General features: G+C 36.7%; 2 protein-coding genes across 4 annotated transcripts in view; one reads left to right on the forward strand and one right to left on the reverse strand.

Annotated features, from left to right (window-relative positions):
• The window catches only part of LOC109833773, a 14,931-nt gene extending 9,593 nt beyond the window's left edge, over positions 1–5,338 (forward strand). For 2 of the 3 annotated variants that reach the window (XM_020401579.1, XM_020401580.1), the window contains exons 10-11: positions 1,641–1,795; positions 4,825–5,338. In XM_020401579.1, the coding sequence (XP_020257168.1) occupies positions 1,641–1,795; positions 4,825–5,064 (395 nt within the window). In that variant the 3' untranslated portion in view covers positions 5,065–5,338. Of the gene's footprint in view, positions 1–1,640; positions 1,796–4,824 lie in introns of those variants that run through there. The other variant, XR_002245344.1, reaches the window with a different exon arrangement.
• Positions 8,169–19,056, reverse strand: part of LOC109834953 (probable glutathione S-transferase) — a 17,153-nt gene continuing 6,265 nt past the window's right edge. Inside the window, exon 2 of the mRNA XM_020402961.1 lies at positions 8,169–8,264. Within this exon, the coding sequence (XP_020258550.1) occupies positions 8,169–8,264 (96 nt within the window). The remainder of the gene's footprint in view (positions 8,265–19,056) is intronic.

The raw sequence follows: 19,056 nt of genomic DNA on the forward strand, positions 1-19,056 counted from the left end.
CCGTCTTCACCTCATTTCGCTTGCCGCTTCGTTTCCGACTCTTGCTGTGCTCTAGGGCTAAAATAGAAGGCTATTTCTCAGCAATCTCTACTACGATAATGTAAGAAGGGTTGTGGCCGGCTGCACGCATATCAGAAGCCTTTTAAATCTTCAAAATAAGGATGTCAGTTACATCTGTTCATAATAAGTTATTGAAACTCCCAAGCATAACCTAAAAACAACAAAATTTCCAACAAACCAAGAACTGGATATCCTACAAGTCAAATAACACTTGCATAGTTGCAAAAGAATAATCATCACATCATCTATGAGTGGATTAGTCAACTTCATTATTTTACATTGAGAAAAATAGTGCCCTGGTTGATATTAATGCTTGTTAATGCAGTCTCTCTCAGGAAGGCCATTTGTTGCTGATGTCAAGAAAATTTAGAGAATAACATTTTACCCCCAGTTGGTTCTAGATTGCTTTATTCGTAACTTCAGACAATCTACATCTGGATGAACAACCCATTAATATTAGTGCATAGGAACTGTAATACTGTATAGTTTTCCTTCTTTTGCTTGAAATTTTTGATGGTATACTAGGTGTAAAGTAAAATCTGTTGGAAAAGTGAGTTACTGCATATAAGTAAAAGGTATATAAGGTTAAAGTAGAAAGTATCTGTAGTTTACTCTTCTTTCTTTAGAAATAATTTTTACTATTTCCAATCTGTAGCACATAGGGAGTGGCATTAGGTGATCATTATCTCCAAACTGAACCAAACAGCCCTAGATTTAGAAACCAAACATTGGTAGCATTTGTTGACCATTTTTGCAGAACTGAACCATACAGACTAAACTTAGAACCAAACAGAATTTTTTTTTTTATTTTGTTCGGTATGTTCATTTTGAGCTTGGACTGGCTTAGTTAAGAAAATGATTTTTAGCCCAGAAAAGGCAACACTTTATCTTCAATCCTCTTACGCATTGACGAAGATTGTTGATTGAACAAACTAGGTCGTGAAATGCTGAAGTCTCTTGTAGGTCCATTGCATTTCCTCTTCCCCATGGATTTGATTTGAGTTTTTATCTTTTAGCCCGCTAGTGAACCAACCCATGTAACTTGCAAGGTAAACCCCACCACATATATCCTTTGGAGCTTTTATCACACACCGTGTGCGTGCCCACACAGAGAAGGAGGGGGGGGAGGGGAGGGAGGGGGACACACACACACTCATAAACTACGTCCGTAATTAGCATTGTCAGAACTCCATAAAGGAGCCATCTTTCGGATGAATTGGAACTGATTGCCTTGGTCTACACATCAGAAAGTCTAAGAATAAAAATTCTGGAATTTTAAACATTTAATTGTTTATATTATAGTGATATATATATTATTATATATATATAGTATATATATATATATATAATGCTTGAGTAACAAGCATCATTGTTAATCAATATGATATATTTTTTCGATGGCTAGAATAACAAGTCTTTTGAAGGTAACTTCCAATATGAACGTTTTAAACCACTTGATACATTATAGAGTGCTCACAAAAGTTCTCATTATCGACGTCTCTTTTTGAAAATTTCCCTATATATAGATATGTTTTTTTTAATCTCTAGGCATTTTACGGATTATTTTCATGATTGTACAGGGGAATCATGGGCTTTGCGATCCGTCTTCGTGGTTGAAGGATGTTTACTGGTTTGCATAGAGAACCTTTTATGTTTCAGTTCTCTAGCAGATGATAGTCGTCCTCCATATTACACTCTTGATTCACGATGCCAAATAGAGAATATTGTTGAAATTGTAAGTAATTCTTGCTTCTCCTTTGCTATTGTTGATTTTCTGAAGTAATTTACTACTCAAGTTTCTGACTTGAACTCTCTAAATTTCTTATTCTATATTGTTATCATGTTTGTTTGGGAATTGAAGTATGCATATCGTTACCATAACCTCAAAAATTTTCACATTGGGTGTACATATGAATACGGGTCTTCAGGATGGACTATCATAATACAATATGAGCATGCCCAATTTTGCGAGTGCCAACTGCACACTCTAAGCTTGAAATTAGCCCATGAATTCGTATTGTGGGCTCCGATACCATTGTATGACAGTGACTCACTTCGATTGATATTTGCTTGAAAGGTTTGAAACCGGAATATCTAAGGTTAAACTCCTATTTTCCTCTTGGTTTAAATGTATTTTACGATGCATCAGCCTTTTCTCTTATCAAATGTGGGATTGATTCTTTTCACCTTTGCCTTTATCTTCTTTTCTGCCCTTCTATGGAAATAGATGCTTGAGGCGGATTTAAGCCATAGCCTCTGCTATTTTGATTGCTCCGACTGCCGATTTGGGAGGATCATTTTCCTGTTATACGCATATTCAGAGAGTAAGCAGCAGTTAAATTGGATTTGAGCTTTATCCTCTGGTTTGAAAAGTACATGATGATGATGGACCTTTAAAATTTATATTCGCCCTCTTAAATTAAACCCCAGAGAGTAAGAAGCAGTTAAATTGGATTTGAGCTTTATCCTCTGGTTTGGAAAGTACATGATGATGATGGACCTTTAAAATTTATATTCACCCTCTTAAATTAAACCCATGACACTAAAGTAGTATAAAAATAAAATCATATAATTGGTTGTTTTCTACGGATGTATTACATACACAAAGGCACAAAGATCACACTCAATAGAGTGAGGCTAGCTCAAATAGCATTTGAGCTTAATCCTTGATTCCTTTCATCCGAGAATGACATGGTGCCTTAAACTTTCCGTCTTTCATTTTAAATTTGATCTTTGACATTCAAGTAGTCTTAAAAACAAAATGTCATATAAGTTAGATTCTTCTTCTACATATGCATTATTAGCACCTAAAAGAAATGTTCTAGTACGATGCATCAGACTGGTTACACTTAAATAGTTGTCAGCTTAAATATTTGCAATCCTGGGTTTAAAACTTAAAACCCACACTCTTATGTTGAATTTGGTTGTGACACTTAAGTTACAAGTGAAAACAAAGATCATAAATTTGAAACTCTTCTCACCCAATGCATTAACAACTTAGAAATGGTTGGTTTAAGTGTAGTTGACGTGATATGTTTGTTTATTGGCGAAAGACCTGCTTGGATTCTTACAAGTATTTCTGCCATCATTTACCGCAAAAACATGTATAGAATAACTACTTTACGCCATTTCATTTATAATTGATATGACCTTTTTTTAGTTTTACTTTATTATTTTTTAAGTTTCCTCATATAGAGGTATAACATTGCTTTAATTTAGTCGTCTATTTAGTTGATTGGTTGAAAATTTGTCTTGGGCAGTAGGTAAGATTAATTTTTCTTCTGCTTTTTTATCCTTGTGTTGGGATGCACATGGAATGGATGGATGGATATTCACATTATCAAGTAAAAACTGTATTCTGCGACAAAGCTATAACTAATAGACACTATCATGCTTGACATGTAACTTGTTAAAGATTGTGTACAAAATAATAGACATAATCATGCTTGATATGCAACTTGTTAAAGATCTTGTACAAAACAATAGACACTATCATGCTTGATATGCAACTTGTTAAAGGTTCAGTGTGGATTAGACTAATTGTGATCATGTTAATTGGTTCCTTAGTCATGTTTTTACTTTACCCTTCAAGAGTTCATGATAATGTATGGGCTTTGAGTAATCATGACTATGAAATTGCCTGCTGTGTAACTGGTAGGCCTGTTGTCAGATAGAGAAGCTATATAATTGGTCTGGTTTGATAGAGAAGATAAGGAACACCATTATTTTTCCTCTTATGACGAAACTCTGAAGAACAAGGATAGTATGATTTGTTTAGAGAAGCACTTTCTTTCGCAGGAAGTATGCGTTCCTGCAAGATGCATTTTCCAGTTCTCTGGATAAGTTTTTTTTTTTTATAATAGTGTTGAATCATGAGTATATTTTAATTGGAGGAAAGCAGAATCTACCTGATTTCTTGATTGTTTGTTTACTTTTATCTGATCTACCTTGGACATACTTGATTGTTTTTTTAAAATATGTTGATTTAAAATAACATTTTTATTGGATGCAAAGACTAGTTTACCTTATTTCTTAACTGTTAGTTTACTCTTATCTCATTTACTTTGGACATAATACCTGTGAGAATTTTTTAGGGGAATTTTTAAAAAAAGACCAATTTTTCTAAATAATTAGCAAAATAGACCATTTTTCTAATTACTTAGCAAAATAGAGGTTGATTTTAAAAAACAGAATGCTGAAAACATACGGGACTAGTAGTTCCGTATGTTTTCTGTGAGCACTAATCCCTGATTAGTGCACTAAAAACATACGGGACTACTAGTCCCGTATGTTTTTAGCAGCCTTTTTTTTTTAAATCGACCTCTTTTCAACTTGTTGGCCAAAAAGAGATCTATTTTGCTAAATAATTAGCAAAATCGGTCTTTTTTAAAAAATTTCCCAATTTTTTATGTAGGAACAAATTTGAGAAGCTAGGTGATCTTTGATATTTTTCTTGTATGATCCATGTAATCTTACTAAGAAATTATAGGTTTTTCATAAGAAAAAAAAAAACTTTTTATAGGGTTCTTCAAAACTAAATATAAAATGAAATTTACTGGTTACCTTGTCAAACTAGTTTGCTGAGAGAAACACATCGAGGCAGTATGTGCTTCCGTCAACAATCCTGTTTGTAATGGTCATTTATGTCGAGGACTTCTGGATATACATCATTTTAAGTTAAGAGTTATATTCAGTCCAGGAAACGGTGAACAATATTGAAATAACATTGAATGAATAATGATAGATTTTTTGCTACTATCTCAGGGCATAGAGGTGAATAATCGTAGATGTTTGACACTGATCCTGAACAATGTTCCCTCCGGCAGCATTTCCTCTACTGAGGAGATTGGTATAGTAACAAAACCAGAAGAAATCAACGCCAAGGTATTGAGATGGAAATTGAAGTGGTTCTCCGAAGAGACTCTGCTCAAGTTTGTGGCAGTCTTAAAAGCGATTCATCTAGGACTAACAACATCTGAACTTCCTGTGAAGCATATATCTTGATCGATTCATCTGGATCCAACAACATGAGTTGCATGTGATGTGAATATCTTGATCGTTTGTAGGACTCTAGGGTTGTACATTCATTAATTCTTTCCCCTGTTCTCTGCCAATTTTATTTGTACAGCAGCTTTGTGTTTTGGTGGTTTGTATTCTTTCAGGGCCAAGTGCGGTCCTTGTGTGAAGAAGTGTACAGAGACTTCATGTTGTATAGGTAAATTTTGTCTGTACAGAGGTGTTCATGCTGTGATTCAAACGTAAAAGAGGTTTGAATTTATTCACGGGGTTTAATTCCACGTTGAGGCAGCAGTACGTAGTTTAAGATCACAATTTATAGAAGCATTTCTGTGAATATGGTTGGAAATGATTGAACCTCAAGAATAATGCGTATACTCCCTGACTCTGTGGCTCAGAATAAAAACTTTCTAGTTTTCCTGAGTTGTGCCTCCTTGTACGCGGAGCATATGTGTAATTTTCTGATAGCTCAACATCTCGTATGTATGCTTGATGTTTAGTACGTGTATGCATATTTGTATTGTGATTATATTTGGGGTTTTCAAATGGCAGCAAAAATTATAAAGATTGTACCGACGCTATCTAGGTTCAGATCAGCCCATCTTTAACTCGAAAATGACATTCAACTCGTCAGGGACCCCGGTAACCGGCGCATATTCAAGGAAAATCAAGCCACATTAACAAACGCAGGTAAATTCTTTCTTCCGACTGTTTTAAGGACAGTATGTTCGCAAACGGGGGTTTCCCCCCTCAAATCCATCTTAAAAATGGGGGTAATTATTCACAAGCTACCTTTTATTTTCAATTTATAGATAAACCATCTCCAAAGTTGGATTTTAATGCAATCAAGCATCTCCTAGTCAAAATTTTTACTGAAAAAAAAATCAAAATTACCCTTAAAAGCTCACATCCAATGCATGCGACTTATTTTTTTCAGTATTTAGGTGTTGTTAGGATACAACTTAATTACACATCTTCAACTTTAATCCTTAAGCTTATTTTTCAGTGAATATTTGAATAAGTGGTTGATTGCAATAAAAACCCAATTTAAAGATTATTTATGTATAAATTGAACTTGAAAAGTGGTTTCCATATCATTACCCAATTTTAAAGGAAAAGGTGGTTTCTAGCGTTTTTTTCCGGGGTGGGAGGGGCCCTTCTCATATCATAACCCTATTTTAAAAGGAAAGGTGGTTTCTAGTGTTGGCATGGGCCGAGGGTTTTGCCTATGTGAAAATCGAAGTATAATCTGATTCTCAACCTTGATCAGAACTTACATAGACTACACTCTACAGTCACAGAAAGAAGAAGTGTCATCATACAAACATGTATTTATTTTTCTAGTAACCATATATACAAACACTCCTGACACTGTTTCATCAGTCCCCCACGTCGAGGGTCCCCCGAAGCCCGCCGCCGCCCTCCTCGACTCCGTCGACGGTGCTTGCTCCATGCCCTTCTCCACATCCTCCTGCTTTATCCTCTTCACTTGACAATGAACAACCTCAGCAGAAGCAGAAGCGCCATCGCCAGCGTCGACGTTTCCTCCTCGGCCTCCGCCTTGCTGTTGCACGCCGTCCTTCACCATTCCGCTCTCCCTCGCTCTTATTCACCCCTCTTCGACTTTTTGGCCGAGGTGCTAAATTTATAGAAACGAGAAGGAAAAAAAGTTTGACCGTGGAATTGATGCGTTTTTTTTTTTGAGGTTTGGACAGTTGGACACGTCTCGAAAGGGTTTAGTTTAGTTTGATTCGTTCGTGCGGGCTCGATCTCTTCTGGGGATAACTACAAGCGCAACGGAGACGTGTCTTTTCTTTCGTCAAATTAACCCGAGTCGGCTCAAGGGGTGTCGGACACTTGGACACCTGCTCCGGCCCCGTACGCATTTAATTTGGTGAGGAGTTTGACCTTTTATGTTCTGTTCCTTTTGCTTTATTTTTATTCAAGCACGAGAGAACTAAGTCTATTATTTGGTTTGGTGGGTGATTTTGATTCATTTCAAAATTGAAGGCTTTATTAATTATATCTCCAACGTGTTGTACTCGTTCTCATTTATATATCAGTCAAAATAAATCTTCGAAATCCAACTAAATAGACTATGCGATAAGGATAATAATTTCTTCACTACCTTTTAGTACGGTACCGAATCCGAATCCTAATATTCCTTCAAATAATATTGAATGGAGCTAAATATAATATCCTTATCCATGTACGTTCGGTCCATACCCAGCTAATTATTCTAGGTCAAGTTCGGATCAATCTGCAGGTGGACTCCGACAGAAACAGTCAAACTAACCATTTTCTCCAAAGCAAACCTAATAAAATGTATTAATAAGGGCTAACTCCAAGTTCACACAGGTCTACAGTCAACTCATAAAAATTCACTTGCGCGGACCAATGAGTTCATATTGGATGAAGTCCGAAATATTTGTAAGCCACTTGAGCATTTACTTTGTCTTTCCGCGTTCCTCATGCATAATAGTGTTTATAACAAGGAATGAGAATGGATAGTGTCAGAATTTCTAGAAGTTATTCAATCGTATTGTTATTCTTAAGTTTGGTTCACTTCTATTTTATAGAATGCAGTGGAGAAAGAGGAGACTTCTTCTCAAATTGAGACGAATTGCATTGAATTTCTGATATCTACTAATACATTTCATCCAATCTTATACTGCTTTCCCATTTTAATTTTATGGAATGAACTAAACACACTAGTACAAATAATTGAGCATTCCATCAACTTTTAATTTCTATAAAAAATTTAAGAAAAAGATATAGAAAAGACATTTTAGTATCCTATTCTTATTCCTTTTTTTTCCAAACAATACTCCCTTGGCTCCAAGGCCTTCCCCTATATACGTACACCTGACATCAGTGCAACTAAAAGCTCCATAATTTTGTCGGGAACAAGTGGCATATTAAATTATTTTTATATGTAATTAATCGTGATGATGCAAGTGAGAATCACGTCTACATATATTGATAACTTTTTTTAATTTTTTTATTTAAGGAAGAGAACAAAAATACCACACAGTCTCGTACACGTTGAGCTCTCTGCTTGTGGCAACTTGTCTATTTCTAAACTAATCTTCTTAAATTATGCTTGGTGATAAATTGATCTGCTTACGATATGGATCAGAACTGAATTTGTACCATTTTTGATGCGCAGTTAAAGATACATAAAGTTCCTGTTAAAATAGAACATAAAAAGTACCATTTTTACATCAGTTTATGCCCCAAATGAGAAGGAAGATAGAGAAGTTTGTTGGTGGGAGCTTAATCGAATTAGATTATCTTTTAATGGGCCATGGGTGCTTTGTGGTGATTTTAATGTTACCTTGCATGCTGATGAGAGAAATGGAGGAATGTGTTCATATAGAGACATCAACTCATTTAGAGATCTCATTGATAATTTATCTCTTTATGATCTTCCCCTATCAGGTAGATCATTTACTTGGTCTAATAAACGTCTATCTCCTTCTCTAGCAAGACTGGACAGGTTTCTTGTTAGCTCTGAATGGGACAAAAAATTTCCATCTTCCTTGCAATTTTCCCCTCCTGCTTTCGGCTCTGATCATTCCCCTATTGTTCTAGATAGTTCTGGTCTCCATCCTGCACCTCCTATTTTTAGATTCGAAAGAAGTTGGCTGCAGAATCCAAATTTCATTCCTTTCATTACTAGTTGCTGGAACTCTTTCAGGTGTCATGGAAGTCCTGTAGATGTTTTCATTTCAAAACTCAATCTTACCAAAAGAAGAATAAAATGGTGGAAAAAAATTGTCTTGGTTCTATTGCTTCTAGGAAAGATGAGCTTCTATCTAAAATCAACTCTCTTGATTTGTTGGAGGAACAAAGGCCTTTAACTGATTCAGAATTCCATGATAGGAAGTCTCTTCAATCCTCCTTCTCTTCTATTCTTCTAGAAGAAGAAACTTATTGGCATCAGAGATCGAGAATTCAATGGTTGAAGGAGGGTGATGCAAATACGACTTTTTTCCATAAAACTCCTACTTTCCATAGGAATGCAAACTTCATTTCTTCCATTAATCATCAAGGAAAAGATCTGTCAAATGAAAAAGATATCTCCAATGCTTTTTGTGAATACTTCTTATCAATTTTTGGTAGAGATTCAAATTCTACCATAAGTATGAACTGGTCTCAGTTATATCCTCACGAAGATGTTAATCTTACCTCCTTAGAAGACACCTTCTCAGAAGATGAAATCAAAAAAGCAGTGTTTGGTATGAATGCCAACAAAGCTCCAGGCCCTGATGGTTTTTCTATGGCTTTTTACCAGACTTTTTGGGATGTTATTAAGTATGATTTGATAAATTTGATGACTTTTCTCCAACAAAATCCTTCTAGCTTATGTAGGGTGAATAAAGTCTTCATCACTCTCATTCCCAAAATCAGAGATAGTGTTCTAGTGAAGGATTTCAGACCAATCAGTCTTATAAATTGCATTTTCAAAATTTTTTCTAAGGTGATTGCTAACAGACTGGCTCCTCTTCTTCCTGATTTAGTTTCTCACACTCAATCAGCCTTTCAGTCAGGAAAATCAACTCTAGATTCCATTGTCATGGTGTCACGCCCCGCTTCCCAAAATACCAGGGAATCGGGACGCGAGCAAGCCCGCGACGTATTAGACTGAGAAGAGATAAGTGCTAGACCCCGTCTTCTCAATCTAATACGCTAAGCGTCTGGAAATAAGTACAATACGAAGTCACAGGTCCCCGATCACACATAGCAAGAATATAATGACAACCCAGAATAAAATAGACATATCATCAATGGTAAATCATCCCAAATATAAAATATGGGTCAAACATACCCTTATACAAAACTAGAGAGATAAAATACACTGATCAGCGAAATGGAAAGAACTACAAAATAACTGGAACCATCAGCTAATAATGAAAATAATAGGCTTCGTCTCCTTCTTCTGCTCCGTCTACAAGGCACTCCTGCGGAGGATCTTCCGGCTCCTGGCGATCTCCTAGCTGAACCTGTTCTTCTCCTAAGTCTGACGTACACCAGAGAAAACAGGTGTACGTCAGGTGCATGGCGCACGGCAAGACCCGACCCCACAAGGAAAATAGAACAACGAAAACCAAAACGGAAACGATACGATAACAGAAATAAAAATAGAACATGTGATGATAGTAATAACAATAGAGGCGTGCAACTGGAATACTAATAATCATACGAATCCAAAAATCAACCAAGTAACAAGATCATGTAGGTAGCGATCAGAAACCATCCAAGCAACAAGATCATACAATAGATAGAATTAATATTTAAAAATCTACAACAAGAGACGTAGTACGTCGAGCGAAATAATCCAAACAAGGAAACCCTCATGTATATACCATATGTCTCAAATTGTAAATACTTAAATATTAATCCCGATCTATGTATGAAAAGAACAACAACTGGACTACCTCTCACAAGAATTCATACCTAGCCAAGAATCTAAGTCATGTAAATAATCATCCTATAACAGGTCACTGGTTCACATCTCACAGGAAATAATCAACAAGCATAATATCACATCATCTCAGACCCACCCCAACGCTACACAGGAATTTCGTTGGTGCGAGCCTGGAAATAATCAACAATCACATATCACGACACCTCAGACCCACCCCAACGCTGAAACGATTCACTGGTGCGAGCCTGGAAATAAACAACAATCACAATATCACATCACCTCAGACCCACCCCAACGCTACACAGGAATATCGTTGGTGCGAGCCTGGAATAATCAACAATCACAACTGCTCACATGAACCAAGGACTTACTTCACCCAAATTCTCATAATTCCAGGTCAACTACACATCAAGATTCTCAGAGTGCACTAACTGTGTCATACAGGTCTACTATAGACTAAAAACTCCTATGATTCTCAATCACAATATGAATAAGCATGCCAGCTAATCAGTGACTTAATATCATAACATATCAGAATAAATCAAATAAGAAATTATTAAAATCGATAAATTACAACATCTACATAATCAGAAAATTGAATCTTTATTCTAAATTAATTCATTTGTAAATTATTTTGCTTAAACACATTCAACTAATTAATTCATTTTCCAAAATAAATCTTGTTAAATTATTATAATTATCTAAAATGATCTTTTGCCCGAACCTCAAATCTTTTAATTCTTTATTGAACTTTTCTGGAAAATGTCATTACCATATATAAAATTCTTCAGCAAATCCAATCCCACGCCAGATATATTACGGTCACAATTAAACTATGCAAAATCATTAAAAATCGTAAATAATCAAACTACGAAATAGGAGAGCGGATCTTGCCTCGGGTTTTGTCGAACAAATCTACTGTTTGACGGCGAGGGGTCGCGATCCAACGCGGCGACACGCGTGCAGCGGCGTTGCTACGTCGACATGGTGGTTTCGCCGCGGTTGTAAGCCAGTGGTCGGCAGTGGGTGCGGGGCAAGAGGGCGTGCAGGCAGGGGACGTGATAGGGCTTGGGTCGTTCTGTCCTTTGCGCGCTGTCCAGCCAAGGGGCACGTGGGCCTACAGGAGGCGGTGCAGGCTGGGCGCGGGTTTAGGGAGCAGCGACGCACGAGTGCTTCATCGCGGCGAAGGAGGAAGGCCGACGGGGCGCTGGTCGGGCGTGTCTCGTTGGTGACGCGGACGCGGGGTGTGGTATTGGCGCGCGCATGGCCAGAGTGCAGGTGGCGGCTTCGTGGGGTGGAAGGAAGCAGATGGGCGAGTGGGTGATGGAGATGGCGGGCGCGGTTGCGTCTGACGGGGGCGGACCAACGGAAGGGCAGTCAGCGGGCGGAGCATGGGCCGCAGGTGGCGCTGTGTCGTTTTCGTGAGCGGTGAGGGCAGAAGAAGAGAGAGCAGATAGAGCGGTATAGGGGCTATGACTCTCAGTGAACACGAAGAGGGCAGAGTAAAAACGAACATATATATAATATAGTTAGGTCGTTAGGGTACGCGTTTTATAACTAAAAATAATATTAAAAATAAATAATTCGATTACTTAAACAATTAAAACAATGTACAGAATAATTATCTACAATTAAAAACTTACATTTGTGCCTAATACAATAGTTGAAAAATACCCATATTGTATAATTAAACAAGAATAATTAATAATAAAAATATATTTACTTACATTTAAAATCAAATAATTATGGGATAATTATATACACAGTAAAACGTACAAGTTATACTAACACGACATATAATATGTAACAGTAGAAATATACAATACATTATACCAAAATCACGTAATTAATAATACTATGTATTATGTGAAATAATTTGTAATAATATTAATAACATAATACATTATTTAAAATAATACGTAATAGTACCGATAACACAACAAATTAATTTTAGAATTTTTTTACTGCATAAAATAAATTTATAAATATTTAAATCATTTAAATAAATATATAATCAGATTTTTAAATCATTGAAAATTATAGAAAATGAGAAAAATACAAATACTCTTTTAAAAATAATAAATAAATATTTTAAAATACCAACAATTATTTTAACTAGTATCAAAATTCACGGTCCTTACATTCTACCCCCCTTAAAACAAATTCCGCCCTCGGAATTAAAATAAGAAAGAACCTAATGACAGGTATGGAATGATATCCATAAACAGATGAGACAAGAGACAAGAAACAATGGGAAGTTACGAGACAAGAAATAGTAGAAAGTTCCGGAGTCAAAGAATGATAAGATAGGGACAAAACGAAATCTATCAAGAGAATAGAATAAGGACTCAAGAATAGTCTCACGGATGAAATATGATATGTTTCTAAATTGTCTACTATATTCTTACTAGTGTGAAATCGGGACCGTGACCTGCATGGGCCACCAAAAAAAACTGTCACGCCCCGCTTCCCAAAATACCAGGGAATCGGGACGCGAGCAAGCCCGCGACGTATTAGACTGAGAAGAGATAAGTGCTAGACCCCGTCTTCTCAATCTAATACGCTAAGCGTCTGGAAATAAGTACAATACGAAGTCACAGGTCCCCGATCACACATAGCAAGAATATAATAGACAAACTCAGAATAAAAAGATACATATCACAAATGAATATCATCCAAGACATAATGTTCGGGTTAAACATGCCCTTATACATATTGAACAAATGAAATACTAGAGAGATAAAATACACTGATCAACGAAATGGAAAGAACTACAAAATAACTGGAACCATCAGCTAATAATGAAAATAATAGGCTTCGTCTCCTGCTCCCTCCGGCGATTACTTCCTAGGCTGATACCTGTTCTCCTAAGGTCTGATCGTCAACCACCAGAGAACACGGTGTACGTCAGGTGCATTGACGCGACGGGGCGCAGGACCCGACCCCACAAGGAAAAATAGAACAACGGAGAAACCAAGAATCGGAGAGCGATACGATGAACAGGAAATAAAGAAAGTAGAACATGTGTGATGATGGGAGGGTGATAGAAGCAAGGTAAGAGGCGGTGCGCAGAGATCCCTGATACTTAACTCAACCTCATACGAATCCAAAATCCAACCCAAGTACCCACAAGATCATGTCATAGGTAGCGATCAGGAACCATCCAATCAACCCAAGATCATAATCAACTAGATAGAATTAATATTTTAAAAATCTACAACAAGAGGCGTAGATTACGGTCGAGCGGATTAATAATCCAACAACCAACGGAAACCCTCATGTAATATTTACATATGTCTCCAAATTGTATTATTATAATTATTTATCCCTGATTCTATTTGTCTGGAAAAGGATACACAAACTAGCCATTCCTACATTCAGGGTCATCTGGTTCTACCTCTCACATTATAGTCAAAAAACTCTATTCATTGAATAATACCGTTGTTCATCATCACCACATTGGTAACGGATTCTCACCCTACCCCCTCGAACTACCCCCAGTCGCCTACCACATGCATCTCTCCCACTTGCCGCGTGCGACGCCTCTTTTCGGACATAATCAACAGGAACTACATCTCATTCTCATCTCAGACCCCCCACACGCTACACAGAGAGTGTGCGTGTGGTGGCGGAGCGCCTGGGAAGAGTAACATCCACAATCACATATCCCGACACCTCATACACCCCAACGCACACAGGCGAACTTCGTTGGTGCGAGCTGCGGAAATACATCAAACCCATCACAACTGTCACATGGCACCACAGACTTCCACCCAAATTCTCATAATTCCAGGTACTAACACAGAATTCTAGATCTAACTGTGTCATACAGGTCACTATAGACAAAAACTCTTTAATGCATTTCTCAATCACAACTATGGAATAAGCAATGCAGCTAATCATGTGCACTTAAATTATCCATAACATATCAGATAATCAAAATAAGAATTATAAATCATAAACAATCATACATAATTCAGAAAATATCTTTTTCCTAAATTAATTCATTTTTAAAATTATTTGCTTACAATTAAACCTCTAATCTATTCATTTTCCAAAATAATTTTTTAAATTATTATAATTATCTAAAAAATGTTCTTCTTGCCGAACCTAAAAAAATCTTTTATTCTATATCTTTTTCTGAAAATGTTCCCATACCAATTAAAATTCTTTCAGCAAACAATCCCACGCAAGGATAATTTACTCACAATTAAACTATGCAAAATTCAAAAAATGCTAAATAATCCAAACACTCACGAAATACGGAAGAGGGGATCCTTGCCTCGGGGGTCTTTGTCGAACAACCATGACGTTGGCACGGCGAGGTCGGAACTCAACGCCGGGGAACACGGGTTGCAGCGGGTCGCTACGTCGACCTATGGTGGTGTTCGCCGGCGGTCTGTCTAGCAGGTGGCTCCGGGGCACAGTGTGTGTCGGCGTCAGAGGGTGGCCGGCGAGTGAGCCTTCGTTGATCTAGGGCTTCGGGCTTCGGTCCGGCGGCCGCGCAGCCAAGGACGGGCGGCTACAGGAGGCGGTGCAGGCTCCCCGCGACGCCCCGGGGTCTTACCGGGGACCGGAGGACGGACGAGTCACTCGGCAGGGCGGAGGGAGACGGCCGGCGGCCGACCAGGCGGCGGGTCTGGGTGGAGCGGACGCATTAGGGGGTGGTATGGCGGCGCTGGCAGAGCTGCAGATAAAGGTGGCGGCTTCACGTGGGGGTGAAGGAGGAGATGCCAGGTGATGGGAGGGCCGGAAGAGTGGTCGACGGGGGAGGCCGCAAGTGAAGTCGGGTCGAGATGGGGTGGGGCTGTGTGTATTTCGTTTGAGGGTGAGGGGGAGAAGAAGAGAGTAGAGAGAGGGTATAAGCGGCTGATTGATGCTCTCGTGAACAGGAGAGGGGGGAAACAAAAACGAAAATATAATATATATAGGTTAGGGTTAGGGTTAGGGTTTTTAACCTAAAAATTAATTAAAAATAAATAATACGATAACTTAAAAATTTAAATAATTACAAGAAAATTATCACAATTTAAAACTAACCATGTTGTGCTAATACAATAGTTGATACGATAATAGTGAAATATACCCATATTGTATTAATTAAATAAGAATAAATAATTAATTAATATATATTTACTTATATTTAAATCAAATAATATGGGATAATATACTACACAGTAAAACGTACAAGTATATTCTAACACACCATTATAATATTAACAGGTAGAAAATATACAATACCATGTATACCAAAATCACGTATTATATAATACTAGTATTATGTGATATTAATTTTAAAATATTAAAACAAATACATTATTAAGAAATAATATGTAATGTTACCGATAAACACAACAAATTAATGTTAGAATTTTTTACTGACATAAAATAAATTTATAAAATATTTAAATCATTTAAATAAATTATATAATCAGATTTTAAATCATTGAAAAATTATAAAAATGAGAAAAATACAATACTCTTTAAAAAATTAATAAAATAAATATTTTAAAATACCAACAATTATTTTAACTAGTATCAAAATTCACGGTCCTTACACATGGCTAATGAGATGATTCATTTTTGTTCTAAAAGGAAAAGTGAAGTTGCCATGCTAAAGCTTGATTTCACCAAAGCTTTTGATTCTATCAACTGGAATTTTCTAATTAGCTTACTCAAAGCTAGAGGGTTTGGAATTAAGTGGTGCACATGGATTTATCATATTATATCTTCTTCTCAGTGTTCTATTAAAGTTAATGGTTTACCTTCAAAATTCTTTTCTTGCAAGAGGGGTCTTAAACAAGGAGATCCTTTATCTCCAATGCTTTTCAATATAACAGTGGATGTTTTACAAAAGATGATTCATAACAATGTCGAAGATGGAATTTTATCAAATCTTGGTATTAAGCCACCTCTCAATTAGTTAAGAATCCTACAATTTACAGATGATACTCTTCTTTTTGTTAAGAGCTCTTCAAAGGACATTTCTGTCCTGAAAACGATTCTTTATTTTTTTGAGGATGTCTCAGGACTGGCAATAAATTATTCCAAATCTTCCCTTGTCTATTTTGGAAAAATAGTTATGAAGAAGCATCTCTTATCTAATTCCCTTGGTTGCAAAGCAGACTCTCTTCCTATTAAATATTTAGGTATGCCTCTGAAATATGGAAAGTTGAAGAAATCTGATTGGCAACCTATCTTTGACAATTTTCATAAGAAGCTTGCATCTTGGAAGAGGAATTCTTTATCATATGGAGGAAAATTAGTCCTTCTAAACTCAGTGCTTACTTCTATTCCTTTATACTTCATGTCCTTTATCATATGGAGGAAAATTAGTCCTTCTAAACTCAGTGCTTACTTCTATTCCTTTATACTTCATGTCGTTCTACAGACTTCCAAACTGGGTCATCAAAAGTATTGATAAAATTAGGAAGGGTTTCTTATGGAAGGGAGCTGAGAGAGCTAGTGGTTTCAATTGCCTAGTTAACTGGAAAAAAGTATGTTTAAGCAAATTAGAGGGTGGACTAGGAGTAAAGGACATATGTGTTTAAGCAAATTAGAGGGTGGACTAGGAGTAAAGGACATATGTGTTTTCAACAATGCTCTGCTTTCAAAATGGATATGGAAATGCCTAGATCCACATTCATGTACTGGAAGTTTTCTTCGCCAACTGTATTGCAACAGAGGTTTATCCTTTCAAATGACTCATTCATCGACATCATTTTCATCATTCTGGAATGCCATAATATCTCTTAAAGATGAATTTCTTCATAATATTTCTTGGACTCTTGGTGAAGGTGATAAAATTCGCTTTTGGGAAGATAAGTGGACAGGTTCAAACACTCTGGCAAGCCTCTACCCTTCTCTTTATAATCTAGCTTTCTCTTCAAATGTTTCTACCTGCAGTCAAGCTCTTCTGACAGATTCTATTTGGCATTGGAGACCTCTTTTGCGGAGATGTATTTCTCTTTGTTCTCAATCTGAAAAAACTGATCTCTTGAACTTTTTGAGAAATTTTCATATTTGTCACCAACCTGACAATCCTGTTTGGTTGCTTTCTAAATCTGGTATTTTCACAGTGAAATCCTTCGACCAGTTCCTCATCCAGAGAGGCTCCTTATCACCTCATTTCAAAGTTATATGGAAGAACTCAATCCCATCTAAAATCAATTTCTTTATCTAGCTATTATGCAATAACAAACTTCACACAAAGGATAATCTCTTGTTAAAAGGATGGACAAGCGATCCAACATGTATCTTTTGTGGCTTTCATCAGGAAAACAGGGATCACTTATTTTTCTCTTGCTCTTTATCTGCACAAGTTTGGTCACATTTTAAGAATTACTATCTCCCTTTCCCATGGCCATCATCTTTTGAAGATCTTCTATTAACTGTTAATAAGCTTCATGGTAGAGCTGGTTACATCTGGCGCAGCTTTCTTTCATATATCTGCTGGAACATTTGGATCAGTAGGAATAAATCAATTTTTTGACAAAACTACTTTTTCTTACAAGAAGATCATTAATCAGTCGGTTTATGGCTTATATGACTGGTCAGATAATGGAAGAGGTGTTGCGGCAAAGAAACTCTCTGCAAGATTTGAAGATTTTCCTCTCTCTCGAGCAAGTGTCTGAAGATGGAGGACTTTTGATTCATCTTTTGTATAGTTTTTGTTGTGTATATAACTGTTCTTTATCTTTCATAAGATGGAGGACTTTTGATTCATCTTTTGTATAGTTTTTGTTGTGTATATAACTGTTCTTTATCTTTCATTTGTTGACTATAGAAAATTAAAATTCTACTATGCACATGTATGGCTGGCTTTGGTTCATCCATAAATCCGTGTCAACGGTGAATGACGGCAAGGCCCTCTCTTCATCTTCATGGATCTTTGGATGAAGATAGTTATACATCACTACTAGTAGAATTTTCTTTTTCTATTTTCCAACATTTTGGACACAGTTCGTGTCTTACTTTTGTAACTAAACAATTTTTGGATTACTTGGTAGATCTACATCATAAAACTTGAGATCTAAAACCATATAGCCATGATTAATTCAAAGAGATTAACAATAATCAAAAGAGCGGAAGCTTATACCTGAATCCATGGATGAAATCTTGATTTGGGTTTTTGATGATCTTCTAACCTTAGGGTTTCTCTAAATCCGAATTTTTCTAGCTAGATGGGGGTGAGAATTAGAGAATGTAGTAACCCTAGATTAGGGACCATAACCCCTTATTTATAGATGTTGTACTTTTGTAATTTAGCCCCTCAATAAATTACAATTACAACCTGGTATCTACACATATAACCCCATGACTTATTTAAATACCAAATTAACCCAACTTAATTGATCACTTTAGTGGGTTATCCTGAAAGATAGCAATACACATTGATTAATCATATGTGCCCACAAATAGATTTATTAAATTAAATCCAACAATCTCCCACTTGGGCACCATATGATTCCTTAAACTGGGTATAACCTTATGAGCTCAAAAATTGCTATCACTGAAATGGTATTTCCGAACAATCTCGTCCATTGACT

Source organism: Asparagus officinalis, chromosome 3, assembly GCF_001876935.1.
Source record: "Asparagus officinalis chromosome 3, Aspof.V1, whole genome shotgun sequence".
NCBI classification, from domain to species: domain Eukaryota; kingdom Viridiplantae; phylum Streptophyta; class Magnoliopsida; order Asparagales; family Asparagaceae; genus Asparagus; species Asparagus officinalis.